Genomic DNA, 16,312 nt, shown 5'->3' with positions numbered 1-16,312 from the left:
ATCAGTGGATGGTGGTCACATTACAAAGTATAATTTATGTGTGGCATTTTTGTATTACATGCTTGATGCTTGTTCACACTTGCCTCAACCATTGTCAAGTTTTCTGGTTTCCGTAATAGAGGAACAGGTGGCTGTTGACTAATGCCACTGGCAGAGAAACATTTCCTCCAATGTAGCTGCTGTCAGTTTCACCGGATACTGTGGTACTGCGGGACTTCTCTCTCCATGTTCTCTCAACTCGCCTTTGAGGCTAAACAGTGACAGCTGCCTCTGGCCATCATTTTTGTCCTTAACTGTGAACTGGGATTCTCCCAGCTATCCAATAGGATCTTTGAAAACAGCTTCTTTCTTTTTTTGACAAAATGAGGATTTTCATAGCGTTTGAGGGATCTTTTGAACCATTGGATGTTTCAGCAGATGAAACTGTGGAGGCTGTCAAGCTGATGATAAAGGTACATACTTTGTCCCTGAGCCACTAAGATGTGCATTAATTTTAACTATGCAGTGAAGTTTAAACTGTACGTGGGGTAGAGATACTATTGGGTGCATTTTCAGCAAACAGGGAACTAAAACTATTTGAAAATATCATTGTTTGCTTACATAATTGTTTGTTAGAAGATATTAACTCTGGAGGTGTTAGACAGGAAAATTCTCAGGGGAAAAAATGTTTAGCTTATCTTTATGATATTTGTAGATTGTGTATTGGCCAGATAGTATTACTGAAGTTCTTCATAAAAGGAGAAAAACAAGGCACTAACTCTAGGCCAGGTAAAGTGGAGCATACCAGTTGTCAGATAGATGGCCTGTGTGGTAAGCAAGCAACTATAAAGAACCAAAGGATTTTGGAGGTGGAGAGGACTTCTGGGCTATAGTCTCATTTTGCATCCAGGGAAAACTGAAGCTCAGATAGATTGACCATTTAACCTGGGATCACAGAGCCAGAATAAAAAATAATTTGGGTGCAGTACTTTTCTTACAAATTTCTTATAAATACTCACTATGAAATGGAAAATTAAGACAAATATTTAGGAACTGACCATCAAATGGTATTTAACTTGGAGATGATGTATTCCCAATTACTAAGGAGCATTTACTGAATCATAGTTACATGATATATAGTAAATTACTATGATCCCTAAAATCTATATCTTCTAACACAGAAGCTCTTAATCTTTATGTATCATGGATCCCTTTGGCAGTCTGGTGAAGCCTGTGGACTCCTCAGAATGTCTTTAAATGCATAAAATAAAATACATACCCCCAAAAAGGAAACCAGTTATACTGAAATACAATTTTAAAAAATTAAAAAACATATTGTGATATTGTGACGTGGGTTTCCTTATTAACACATTAACAAGTGTTTGCAGTGTATCTCATAACTATTACAATTTCAAAGGAGATCAGTATAAATAATATTTTGAGATATCTGCAACAACAATAATGGGATATGAAAATATCCGTGATTTCTATTGGTGACAAAGTCACAGGAACAGTCAATTACTGCTACTTTAGCTTGTTGTCTATATACATAAGAAAAATCCCAATTTTATTTGGAGTTAATAAAAAACAAATGTAGTTTTTTGCCACCTAAGTTCTAACCATCAACTTTTGGGGGTGTCTAAAGACTTCAGATTAAGAACCCCTGTCTAATACTTCCTCCTTCTGTCCCAATTTTATAATACTCAGTGGAAAATGTAAAAGATAAGAGATTACATTGCTGGTCTAGTAATGTAGAGATATGCTGTTTTCATAATATGCTACTGATTTTTAAGGATTATTTCCACATCCCTCTCTCTGAAGATGAACAAGGCAGGAGGTATCTGGAGCTGATGTACGCTGGAGCAGCCCTAAAGGACAGCTGGAGTCTTACTGATGTTGGAATATCTTTTTGTTCAACTCTCAAATGCTTTGTTAAGGTATGACGGATGATCAGAATAACATTTGTCCAAGATGTCTACCTCATTTCAGATAAAGTTATGAATAATTCAACCAAAGTATTTCACAACGTAGGAAGAGGTTTTCTCTTCTTGCCTTCCCCTCTCTTCCACTTGCATAACTAGATTTAGGCACAATTTGTGCTGTAAGGGGAAATAAAGCATGGAGACTGGATAGAGCTCCCTTTGTTTATTCTTTCTCTCCCTTCCCTCCTCTATCCCCCTTGTTGCCTGCCCCAAAACAGTCATCGCAGAGCAACCCATAAACCAATATAGGATCAAGGCCAAGGGGCTGATCTGGAATACTGATATGGGAGAAAGATTAGGTCACTTCCACGGCCTTACAATGGATTAGGGGAATGAGGAAAGGGAAGAAATTCTCAGTAACAATAAGAATAAAATGGCAGTACCTACATTCAAATCCAACAGTGCAGCCATTCATGAATTACGTGTACATATAACAGAGACAGCATTTTCCATTTATACTGTCCTTAATCAGTGGTGCTTAATTTGGGGTCCATGGCTGGCTTTAAGAACAAAACCCTAAAACTGCAAAATATGCAAAATTATGTACCTGGAGACTTTCTGGGTGAAGGATCCTTAACTTTTGACAATTTCTCAAAGAGACAGGTAGCCTAAAGAGTATTAAGAGCTGCTCTCTAGGATAGAAATAGTATTCAGTACTAGTTCTCTATCCCATGTGAAAACACGAGCCTCAAGGAACTTAGTAAAGTACATATTCTCTGCTAAATGGGGCACTTATTTTCTCATAGTTAGCATTAAAAAAATTTATGGTAGCTAAAGCTAACTCTTTTTCTTTTCATGTATTTTACTGATTGACTAAGTGGGAAGTCTATTTTTTAAAGGAATTTTCTAAAATATTTATTATCAAGTAGTAAAGATAAGTCACAGAAAAAGAAACATTGTATGATCCCATTTATGTAAATAAAAAGGCCATATTTTATACATGTTTTAATGTCTTATAAGCATTTATTCATGTATCTTTTTTTTAAATCTTTTTATTATGCTTTTTTATTTTTTATTTTTTTATTTTTTTTAATTTATTTTTATTTATTTATTTTTATTTATTTATGGCTGTGTTGGGTCTTCGTTTCTGTGTGAGGGCTTTCTCTAGTTGTGGCAAGCGGGGGCCACTCTTCCTCGCGACCTCTCTTGTTGCGGGGCACAGGCTCCAGATGCGCAGGCTCAGCAATTGTGGCTCACGGGCCCAGTTGCTCCGCGGCATGTGGGATCTTCCCAGACCAGGGCTCGAACCCGCGTCCCCTGCATTGGCAGGCGGATTCTCAACCACTGCGCCACCACGGAAGCCCTATTATGCTTTTTTAGATACATTTTTAAAGTTTACTTTTTATTGGGGTAACATTGGTTTATAACATTACATTACATATCTTTCATGTGTACAGTATTATATTTCTACTTCTTTATACTCTACAGCCTGCTCACCACTAGAAATTTAGTTTCCATCCATCTCCATACAGTTGATCCCCTTTACCCATCTCGTCCTCCTCCCACCACCCCTTCCCCTCTGCTAACCACTACTCTGTTCTCTATATCTACGTTTTGGTTTGATTTGTTCAATTTTTTGTGTTAGTTTGCTTGTTTTTTATATTCCATGTATGAATGAAATCATATGCTATTTGTCTTTCTCCGTCTAACTTATTTCACTTAGCATAAATTCCTCTAGGTCCATCATGTTGTTGCAAATGGCAAGATTTAATCATTTTTAAGGCTGAGTAGTTCCATTGTATACATATATATATATATATATATATATATGTTGTGTGTGTATATATACATACACATACACACCACATCTTCTTTATCCATTTGTTCATTGATGGGCATTTATGTTGTTTCCATATCTTGGCTATGGTAAATGATGCTGCAATGAACATAGGGGTGCATATATCTTTTTGAATTACTGTTTTGCTCTGTGGAATCTTTTTAGTTGGTTGTAGTACCATTTGTTTTCCTTTTGTTTCCCTTGCCTGAGGAGACATATCTAGAAAGATATTGCTAAGACCAATGTCAAAATGCATACTGCCTATGTTCTCTTCTATTGCATTTTATGGTTTCAGGTCTTACATTTAAGTCTTTAATCTATTTTGAGTTGATTTTTGTGTATGGTATGAGATATTGATCTAGTGTCTTTCCTTTTTCTTTCTTTCTTTTTTTTTAATGTGGCTATCCAGTTTTCTCAGCAACATTTATTGAAGAGACTATCCTTTCTCCATTGTATGTTCTTTGCTCCTTTGTTGTAAATTAATTGTCCATATATGTGTGGGTTTATTTTGGAGCTCTCAATTCTGTTCCATTAATCTATACATCTGTTGTTCTGCCAATACCATGCCATTTTTATTACTATGGCTTTATAATATAGCTTGAAATCAGAGCGTGTGATACCTTCAGCTTTGTTCTTTTTTCTCAAAATTGCTTTGGCTATTCAGGGTCTTCTGTGGTTCCATATAAATTTTAGGATTTTTTTGTTCTATTTCTGTGGAAAATGTCCTTGGGATCTCGATAAGGATTGCATTGAATCTGTAGATTGTTTTTGTTATTATGGACACTTTAACAATGTTGCTTCTTACAGTCAATGAGCATGGCATATCTTTCCATTTCTTTGCGTCTTCTTCAGTTTCATTCAACAATGTCTTATAGTTTTCAGTGTACAGGTCTTTCACCTCCTTGGTTAAATTTATTCCTAGGTATTTTATTCTTTTTGTTGTGATTGTAAATGGGATTGTTTTCTTAATTTCTCTTTCTGCTAGTTCATTGTTACCATCTAGAAATGCAAAAGATTTTTGAAGGTTGATTTTGTACCCTGCAACTTTATTATTTCTAATAGTTTTTTGGTGGAGTCTTTAGGGTTTTCTCTATATAAAATCATGTCATCCATAAATAGTGACATCTTTACATCTTCCTTTCCAATTTGAATGCCTTTCCTTTCTTTTTCTTGCTTAGTTGCTCTGGCTGGAACTTCCCAATATGTCGAATAAGAGTGGCAAGTGTGGGCATCCTTGTCTTGTTCCTGATTTTAGAGGTATTATTTTTAAGTTCTTGAAAAATGTCTAGTTATCAAAAAAGGAAATAAAAACAATTCTAATTTCTTCTGCTTTTCTCCCTCAGAGAAATACTCAGAAAATTGTAGTATAATACTTTTTTAAGCAGACTTAAATTCTATGTCATTTCTTAAATGTCTCATGTCTTTAAATATGTATACACATACTGTGTTTTTGTTACTGTACAGTATAAACCCTCTAAAATTTCCTGGAATTCTCCAACACCAATAATGATGTTCAAGACTTTTTTGTTGTTTGCTTACTTGGAGATAGTGGTATAAGCTCAATACTAATATTTGAAATAGCTAGAGGAATCTAATTGAACCATAGCTATTCAGGGATGTAGACAAAATGTGTTAAGAGTATGAATAGAATACTTTTACTCAACTAAGCACTGACTTTATTTTATTATTTTAAAAAATTTTTATTTATTTTTGAGTAGGTAGTACATTCACATGGTGCTCAATTCCAGTGGTACAGCAGGATACACAGTAAAAAGTCTCTCTCCTACCTCTGGCCCCCAATTTTCCTCCCCAAAGTAACCTGTGTTCATAGTTTTACTTACAAAAATATTTCATAACTTCTGCCAATTAAGCATCATCTGTCACAGTGATGCAAGCTGCCTTTGCACTGAACTCTAACCTTTCCCTGGAGTTCTAAACTGCTAATGACAAGAACAGAATGTAGAGGTAAAAGACTATTCTAGAAAGCCCAGGCAGAATATAATTATGAGTCACAGGACTGGCCGACATGAAGGGTTTAATTAAAAACTCTCGGGCTTCCCTGGTGGCGCAGTGGTTGGGAGTCCGCCTGCCAATGCAGGGGACACGGGTTCGAGCCCTGGTCTGGGAAGATCCCACATGCCGCGGAGCGGCTAGTCCCGTGAGCCACAACTACTGAGCCTGCGCGTCTGGAGCCTGTGCTCTGCAACAGGAGAGGCCGCGACAGTGAGAGGCTCGCGCACTGCGATGAAGAGCGGCCCCCGCTCGCCGCAACTGGAGAAAGCCCTCGCACAGAAACGAAGACCCAACACAGCCAAAGATGAATGAATAAATAAATAAATTTATTAAAAAAAAAAAATTCTCAAGTTCCACAGAATTTTTACTGATCTTCATCTTCACCTTCTCTGGCAGAATCACATTTAGAGAATTTATCACTAGTTTTGGGAAGGAAAACAATATCTTGAATCTGAAGGAAGAGAATTACCTGCAAAGCCATAAATACTGGTTTCCATCCTAACTCAGTTCCTGTTAAATTAGATGATAAAACAGGCCTATTTCAGAAGTCCACACTATTCACTGTTTATGTATGATAACGTCCAAACTGGGTTTGTAACAACAAAAATACTTTATGAAAACATCCCTTGCTTCAAAGAATGAAGTCATATCAACTCTATACTGTTTGATCTATCTTAGGTAACCAAAGGCTACCTTCTAAGTCATATTATTGCTTTATTGCATAATTAGATGCATACAAACTTAAGTAGTACTTTCCCTATCTAACTATGTTACTTCATGCAATTAGTTCTATTTTCTGAGAATCTAGGAAAGCTAGAGTCTCAGTTTATTTTGGTACAACTTAGAAATAGCATGATATGAACCAAAAACTTGGCAAGTAAGCAATTTTTTCTTTTTAAAAAGATGTAAGTAGATACCATGTGTCATGAAATAAATCCGGACTATTTGGTTCTTTATTGCGCTTATATTTTTGTATGGATTACAAGGTTTTGCTTGTGTGAAAAGCAGGAAAGACATTAGATAAATGGAGGTGTTCTATTCTAAATAGTCAATAGATTTTCCAGTTTCTCTGCTAATTACACTTTCTCCTTTAATGGTAATGTAGACACATTTGGAAAAGTGAATGGGGGAATGGCATAAGAACAGTGGGGAAAGAACATTGCCTTAATTTTTCTTTCTTTGGAAAGGAACTCCTATAGAAGCCATAAGAAATATTTTCTGTGGCATGTATCTCCATGTTCTATTAGCACAGGTTTCAGCCCTGCCCATTCACTGCTGATGCTGTTGCAGCGTTCCTGTAAACCACGCGTGAGGCATTGCCAAGGCCTGGGTCACTGTGTGGCATGCAGAGGTGCTATTGCCATTTACCTCCTTCGTTCTAACCCACGTAATTGTGGAAACTATTGCTTGAGTTTTGTTCATTGTTGTCACCCAGTGCATAGAATAATACCTGGCACACAGTAGGCTCTCCATAAATATGTGTTGAGTAAATGAGTTGATGAAGGCTTGAGGGATAAAGTATGAAAATAAACAAGAAGGTATATGATTGTTGTGGGAAACGTCATAGGTATCGAGATGCATTTTGGCGTTTGGGTTCCCTCCCTTGCTGTGGCATCTCTCCTCCCCTTCTACCCTTGAGGTCAAGTGCTCCAGTCTTAGTGCTTTTCCCTATCCACCATCAGGGTTCTTAGGTTGCAAGCAGCAGAAAGGAACCTGGACAATTAAAGAGGAAAACAAACATATAAGAAAGGCTATTGTGTAGTTCACAGTCTTGACAAGAAGATTAGAGAATCAGGCTCAGAGATTATGCAGCCAGAAATAATTTCTAAATCATGACCCACAACTAGTCCAGGAAGGCCCCCGGGGCAGCCGCCCTCAAAGCAGGCACTGGACGCAGCTGCCAGCCCTGTTGCCAGGCCAGCAGTGCTTCAGATCTGCCACTGCCAGGGAAGAGTCCCTGTGTCTGCTGCTTCTCTGCCTTCCTGGCTCTGAATTCAAAGTGGAGGTGGATGGGGAGGCTTGACTGGGCAGCACCCTGGTCACACATCTGGGTCGCACAGCAAAGGGGACTGAGAAGCAACCATCTGGCAGTTTGTGTCTTCTAAACTGTGAGGGAGACTCATTCTCCCTAACACTCTTTTTTTTTTTTTCGCCACACTGCACGGCTTATGGGATCTCACCGGGGATTGAACCCGGGCCACAGCAGTGAAAGCCCGGAATCCTAACCACTAAGCCACCAGGGAACTCCCTCCCTAACACTCTTTATGGCTTCCCCTGCCTCCTTCTATCACAATACTTCCACCAACGGAGGGCTGCAGTTAAAACTTAGTTAATTCTTTCTGGCATCCTTGGAAAGTTGTTTTATGGTGAAAGATTGTGTTATTTGTGGCACCATTGAGTAGATGTCTATCAGACAAATTGGAGAAGTTTGAACTATAGTAGTAGGTCTAAAATTGATTCAAAATCATATACATTTTAGCTTTCAAAAGGCACTTTTAAAACACCAAAATCTAGGGACTTCCCTGGTGGTGCAGTGGTTAAGAATCCACCTGCCAATGCAGGGGACACGGGCTTGAGCCCTGGTCTGGGAAGATCCCACATGCCGCAGAACAACGAAGCCCGTGCGCCACAACTACTGACCCTGCGCTCTAGAGCCTGTGAGTCACAACTACTGAGCTTGTGCTCTAGAGCCCGCGAGCCACAACTACTGAGCCCACATGCCACAACAACTGAAGCCGGCGCACCTAGAGCCCGTGTTCCGCAACAGGAGAAGCCACTGCAATGAGAAGCCCACACACCACAATGAAGAGTAGCCCCCACTCGCTGCAACTAGAGAAAGCCTGCGCACAGCAACAAAGACCCAACGCAACCAAATAAATAAATAAATTTATTTAAAAAAAAAACCAAAATCTATGAGATGCATATGTGAATTTAGATTTTAAACACAATTTAAACACAAAAACATGTATAAACATGCTCCTTAAAATGTATAATTTACAAATAAAAACATGTTTCTAAATAAAATGGCTATTTTTTTCTAATCTTAAAGCCTTAAAGAATAGTATATAAAGAATTTGGTGGGGAATTCCCTGGTAGTCCAGTGGTTAGGACTCCACGCTCTTACTGCTGAGGGCCGGGGTTCAAGCCCTGGTCGGAAACTGTGGGGAGCTAAGATCCTGCAAGCCATGAAGCACAGCCGAGGGTGAAAAAAAAAGAATTTGTCGAAGAAAGTTGTTTCAATTCACTGTCCTAGACTGCAAGTATAACCTCTTCAGAGTGACTATCATAAAAAAGGAGAAGTTCATGAGGCTAAGATGTTTATGAAGACATCTCAACTTGCAGTTTAACAAAAACAAACATTATTTCCCCTTTTGGTCTACTCTGGAACACTTGGGGCATGTTTCTGCTTATTTGGTGCTGCAACCACAAAGTAGCAAAATATATTAAAAAAAAAAAAAAAAAGGGGGAACCAACAGGCGGAATAGAAGGACGTGCTCTCACTCCCTCTTGCGAGAACACCAGAATCACAACTAGCTTCTGGACAATCATTGACAGGAAGACACTGGAACTCACCAAAAAAGATACCCGACATCCAAAGACAAAGGAGAAGCCACAGTGAGATGGTAGGTGGGGCACAATCACAGTAAAATCAAATCCCATAACTGCTGGGTGGGTGACTCACAGACTGCAGAACACTTACACCACAGAAGTCCACCCACTGGAGTGAAGGTTCTGAGCCCCATGTCAGGCTTCCCAACCTGGGGGTCCAGCAACAGGAGGAGGAATTCCTAGAGAATCAGACTTTGAAGGCTAGTGGGATTTGATTGCAGGACTTCGACAGGACTGGGGGAAACAGAGACTCCACTCTTGGAGGGCACACACAAAGTAGTGTGAGCATCGGGACCCAGGGGAAGGAGCAGTGACCCCAGGGGAGATTGAACCAGACCTATCTGCTAGTGTTGGAGGGTCTCCTGCAGAGGTGGACGGTGGCTGTGGCTCACCGTGGGGACAAGGACACTGGCAGCAGAAGTTCTGGGAAGTACTCCTTGGCCTGAGCCCTCCCAGAGTCCGCCATTAGCCCCACCAAAGAGCCCAGGTAGGCTCCAGTGTTGGGTTGCCTCAGGACAAACAACCAACAGGGAGGGAAGCCAGCCCCACCCATCAGCAGTCAAGCAGATTAAAGTTTTACTGAGCTGTGCCTACAGAGCAACAGTCAGCTCTACCCACCACCAGTCCCTCCCATCAGGAAACTTACACAAGTCTCTTAGATAGCCTCATCCACCAGAGGGCAGACAGCAGAAGCAAGAAGAACTACAATCCTGCAGCCTGTGGAACAAAAACCACATTCACAGAAAGATGAAAAGGCAGAGGGCTATGTACCAGATGAGGAACAAGATAAAACCCCACAAAAACAACTAAATGAACTGGAGATAGGCAACCTTCCAGAAAAAGAATTCAGAATAATGATAGTGAAGGTGATCCAGGACCTCAGAAAAGAATGGAGGCAAAGATCAAGAAGATGCAAGAAATGCTTAACAAAGACCTAGAAGAATTAAAGAACAAACAAACAGAGATAAACAATACAATAACTGAAACGAAAACTACACTAGAAGGAATCAATAGCAGAATAACTGAGGCAGAAGAACAGATAAGTAACCTGGAAGACAGAATGGTGGAATTCACTGCTGTGGAACAGAATAAAGAAAAAAGAATGAATAGAAATGAAGACAGCCTAAGAGACCTCTCGGACAACATTAAACGCAACAACATTAGCATTATAGGGGTCCCAGAAGGAGAAGAGAGAGAGAAAGGACCAGGGAAAATATTTGAAGAGATTATAGTCGAAAACTTCCCTAACATGGGAAAGGAAATAGCCACCCAAGTCCAGGAAAGGCAGAGAGTCCCATATAGGATAAACCCAAGGAGAAACACGCCGAGACACATAGTAATCAAACTGGCAAAAATTAAAGACAAAGAAAAATTATTGAAAGCAGCAAGGGAAAAATGACAAATAACATACAAGGGAACTCCCATAAGGTTAACAGCTGATTTCTCAGCAGAAACTCTACAAGCCAGAAGGGAGGGGCATGATATACTTAAAGTGATGAAAGGGAAGAACCTACAGCCAAGATTACTCTACCCAGCAAGGATCTCATTCAGATTCAATGGAGAAATCAAAAGCTTTACAGACAAGCAAAAGCTAAGAGAATTCAGCATCACCAAACCAGCTCTACAACAAATGCTAAAGGAACTTCTCTGAGTGGGAAACACAAGAGAAGAAAAGGATCTTCAAAAACAAACCCAAAACAATTAAGAAAATGGTCATAGGAACATATATATCGATAATTACCTTAAACGTGAATGCATTAAATGCTCCAACCAAAAGACACAGGCTTGCTGAATGGACACAAAAACAAGACCCATCTATATGCTGTCTACAAGAGACCCACTTCAGACGTAGGGACACTTACAGACTGAAAGTGAGGGGATGGAAAAAGATATTCCATGCAAATGGAAATCAAAAGAAAGCTGGAGTAGCAATATTCATATCAGATAAAATAGACTTGAAACTAAAGAATGTTACAAGAGACAAGGAAGGACACTATATATTGACCAAGGGATCAATCCAAGAAGAAGATATAACAATTATAAATATATATATATATATAAATATATATGCACTCAACATAGGAGCACCTCAATACATAAGGCAACTGTTAACTGTTTCCTAAAAGAGGAAATCGACAGTTACACAATAGTAGTGGGGGACTTTAACACCTCGCTTACACCAATGGACAGATCATCCAAAATGAAAATAAATAAGGAAACAGAAGCCTTAAATGACACAATAGACCAGATAGATTTAATTGATATTTATAGGACATTCCATCCAAAAACAGCAGGTTACACGTTCTTCTCAAGTGCACATGGAACATTCTCCAGGATAGATCACATGTTGGGTCACAAATCAAGCCTCAGTAAATTTAAGAAAATTGAAATCATATTAAGCATCTTTTCTGACCACAACGCTATGAGATTAGAAATGGATTACAGGGGAAAAAAAGTAAAAAACACAAGCACATGGAAGCTAAGCAATACGTTACTAAATAACCAAGAGATCACTGAGGAGATCAAAGAGGAAATCAAAAAATACCTGGAGACAAATGACAATGAAAACACGACGATCCAAAACCTATGGGATGCAGCAAAAGCAGTTCTCAGAGGGAAGTTTATAGCTATACAAGCCTACCTCAAGAAACAAGAAAAATCTCAAGTAAACAATCTAACCTTACACCTAAAGGAACTAGAGAAAGAAGAACAAACAAAACCCAAAGTTAGCAGAAGGAAAGAAATCATAAAGATCAGAGCAGAAATAAATGAAATAGAAACAAAGAAAACCATAGCAAAGATAAATAAAATTAAAAGCTGGTTCTTTCAGAAGATAAACAAAATTGATAAACCTTTAGCCAGACTCATCAAGAAAAAGACGGAGAGGACTCAAATCAATAAAATTAGAAATGAAAAAGGAGCAGTTACAACAGACACTGCAGAAATACAAAGCATCCTAAGAGACTGCTACAAGCAACTCTATGCCAATAAAATGGACAACTTGGAAGAAATGGACAAATTCTTAGAAAGGTATAAGCTTCCAAGACTGAACCAGGAAGAAATAGAAAATATGAACAGACCAGTCACAAGTAATGAAATTGAAACTGTGATTAAAAATCTTCCAACAAACAAAAATCCATGACCAGATGGCTTCACAGGTGAATTCTGTCAAACATTTAGAGAAGAGATAATACCCATCCTTCTCAAATTCTTCCAAAAAATTGCAGAGGAAGGAACACTCCCAAACTCATTCTACGAGGCCACCATCACCCTGATACCAAAACCAAAGATACTACAAAAAAAGAAAATTACAGACCAATATCTCTCATGAATATAGATGTAAAAATCTCAACAAAATACTAGCAAACAGAATCCAACAACACATTAAAAGGATCATACACCATGATCAAGTGAGATTTATCCCAGGGATGCAAGGATTCTGCAATATATGGAAATCAATCAATGTGATACACCATGTTAACAAATTGAAGAATAAAAACCATACAATCATCTCAATAGATGCAGAAAAAGCTTTTGACAAAATTCAACTCCCATTTATGATAAAAGCTCTCCAGAAAGTGGGCATAGAGGGAAACTACCTCCACATAATAAAGGCCATATACGACAAACCCACAGCAAACATCATTCTCAATGGTGAAAAACTGAAATCATTTCCTCTAAGATCAGGAACAAGACAAGGATGTCCACTTTCACCACTATTATTCAACATAGTTTTGGAAGTCCTAGCCATGGCAATCAGAGAAGAAAAATAAATAAAAGGAATACAAATTGAAAAAGAAGAAGTAAAACTGTCACTGTTTGCAGATGACATGACACTATACATAGAGAATACTAAAGATGCCACCTGAAAAGTACTAGAGCTAATCAATGAATTTGGTAAAGTAGCATGATACAAAATTAATGCACAGAAATTTCTTGCATTCCTATACACTAATGATGAAAAATCTGAAAGAGAAATTAAGGAAACAGTCCCATTACCATTGCAACAAAAAGAATAAAATACCTAGGAATAAACCTACCAAGGGAGACAAAAGACCTGTATGCAGAAAACTATAAGACACTGATGAAAGAAATTAAAGATGATACCAACAGATGGAGAGATATACCATGTTCTTGGATTGGAAGAATCAATATTGTGAAAATGACTATACTACCCAAAGCAATCTACATATTCAATGCAATCCCTATCAAATTAACAATGGCGTTTTTTACAGAAGTAGAACAAAAAATCTTAAAATTTGTATGGAGACACAAAAGACCCTGAATAGCAAAAGCAGTCTTGAGGGGAAAAAACGGAGCTCGAGGAATCAGACTCCCTGACTTCAGACTATACTACAAAGCTACAGTAATCAAGACAATATGGTACTGGCACAAAAACAGAAACATAGACCAAGGGAACAAGATAGAAAGCCCGGAGATAAGCACCTATGGTCAACTCATCTATGACAAAGGAGGCAAGGATATACAATGGAGAAAAGACAGTCTCTTCAATAAGTGGTGCTGTGAAAACTGGACAGCTACATGTAAAAGAATGAAATTGGAACAATCCCTAACACCATACACAAAAATAAACTCAAAATGGATTAGAGACCTAAATGTAAGACCAGACACTCTAAAACTCTTAGAGGAAAACATAGGAAGAACACTCTTTGACACAAATCACAGCAAAATCTTTTTTGATCCACCTCTTAGAGTAATGGAAATAAAAACAAAAATAAACAAATGGGACCTAATGAAACTTCAAAGCTTTTGCACAGCAAAGGAAACCACAAACAAGACGAAAAGACAACCCTCAGAATGGGAGAAAATATTTGCAAACGAATCAACGGACAAAGGATTTATCTCCAATATATATAAACAGCTCATGCAGCTCAATATTAAAAAACAAACAATCCAATCCAAAAATGGGGAGAAGACCTAAATAGACATTTCTCCAAAGAAGATATACAGATGGCCAAGAAGCATATGAAAAGCTGCTCAACATCACTAATTATTAGAGAAATGCAAATCAAATCTACAATGAGGTATCACCTCACACCAGTTAGAATGGGCATCATCAGAAAATCTACAAACAACAAATGCTGGAGAGGGTGTGGAGGAAAGGGAACCCTCTTGCACTGTTGGTGGGAATGTAAATTGATACAGCCACTATGGAGAACAGTATGGAGGTTCCTTAAAAAACTAAAAATAGAATTACCATATGATCCAGCAATCCCACTACTGGGCATATACCCAGAGAAAACCATAATTCAAAAAGACACATGCACCCCAATGTTCATTGTAGCACTATTTACAATAGCCAGGTCATGGAGGCAACCTAAATGCCCAGTGACAGATGAATGGATAAGGAAGATGAGGTACATATATACAATGGAATATTACTCAGCCATAAAAAGGAACGAAATTGGGTCATTTGTAGAGACGTGGATGGATCTAGAGACTGTCATACAGAGTGAAGTAAGTCAGAAGGAGAAAAACAAATATCGTATATTAACACATATACGTGGCACCTAGAAAAATGGTACAGATGAACCAGTTTGCAAGGCAGAAATTGAGACACAGATGTAGAGAACAAACGTATGGACACCAAGGGGGGAAAGCGGTGGGGTGTTGGGATGGTGGTGTGATGAATTGGGAGATTGGGATTGACAGGTATACACTGATGTGTATAAAATTGATGACTAATAAGGACCTGCTGTATAAAAAAATTAAATTAAATTAAATTAAAAAAAAAGAATTTGTGAAAGATACTGCGGTGTTCAAATCTTGCATTACCTTCTCTTTTATGTCTCCTTAACTTTTTCTATTTAATGCACATGTGTGTATTTACAGTGAGTTTGCATTTATTTTTTGTTTTGTTTGTTTTAATTAATTAGTTTATTTGGCTGCATCGGGTCTTAGTTGCAGCACACGGGATCTTCATTGTGACATGCAGGATCTTTTTAGTTGCAACATGTGGGATTTAGTTCCCACATTTGACCAGGGATCAGATCCGGGCTCCCTGCATTGGGAGTGGGGTGTCTTAGCCACTGGACCACCAGGGAAGTCCCCTGCATTTATTTTTTGAAAACAGAAGTGGAATTATTCCCATGAAATAGATCTATGTATTTTTTTTTATTGAAAAGTAAGACACTTTGTATGTACCTCCTACCATGGTGTCCTGGTTTGTTTGTAAAACAGAAAATATAATTTTACATTTGTCCAACAGTGATTTGTTTATGGAATTGCTTATTTAATAGCATCTGACTGTCTTGGGTATAACTACCAGTGTTCCCCCATTCAGAACATTTGGGGAGGGGTATCACATAGATAGATGCCTTTTTTTAAATAGATAAGGTGAGTTAGCAAGTTGCTGGTAATCAACAGCTATCTGCTCATTCTCTGTATAAGCAACAGGAAGAAGCGTCACCAACTGGTGTGCCGCACTAGAACTTAAAATGGGTTTCCCACAAAAGCAAGGTTTATAAAATGGTGAATATATAGAGTTAAAATAGTACAATGAGAACTATGCTCCAGATATGTTATGAATTATTTATTCGATACATATTTATGGACAGTCTACTCTGTACCAGGTACTATTCTAGGCACTGGGTGACAACAATGAACAAAACTCAAGCAATAGTTTCCACAATAACACGGATTAGAATGAAGGAGGCAAACGTTTATTCATATTCTGAGAAGCATCTTTTAAACTTATTTTTCTAACATCAAATAGTAGTTAGTTAACTGTTAAGGGTGACTTGAGCCTTTGCTGCTTTGTTTGCGTGTTACACATTTAATTCTAAATATAAATTAGAACCTATACCAAGGGCCAACTTTAGGGAAATCAGAGTAATCATAAAAGAAATAAGGAACAACTATTACATAAAATATAATTTTTCTCTCTTCCTCACTATCTTTTTTTTTTTTTAAAGCACTTTTCTTTTTTATA

At 38.1% G+C, this 16,312-nt stretch overlaps 1 protein-coding gene across 1 annotated transcript in view; it reads left to right on the top strand.

Moving 5' to 3' along the window:
* Positions 1-362: 362 nt before the first annotated feature.
* ANKUB1 (ankyrin repeat and ubiquitin domain containing 1) overlaps positions 363-16,312 on the top strand; it is a 42,917-nt gene continuing 26,967 nt past the window's right edge. The window contains exons 1-2 of the mRNA XM_036851713.1: positions 363-452; positions 1,773-1,916. Coding sequence (XP_036707608.1) covers positions 363-452; positions 1,773-1,916 — 234 coding nt within the window. The remainder of the gene's footprint in view (positions 453-1,772; positions 1,917-16,312) is intronic.

Source organism: Balaenoptera musculus, chromosome 4 (genome assembly GCF_009873245.2).
Source record: "Balaenoptera musculus isolate JJ_BM4_2016_0621 chromosome 4, mBalMus1.pri.v3, whole genome shotgun sequence".
Lineage (NCBI taxonomy): Eukaryota > Metazoa > Chordata > Mammalia > Artiodactyla > Balaenopteridae > Balaenoptera > Balaenoptera musculus.
This window is presented reverse-complemented; position numbering and strand designations above follow the sequence as displayed.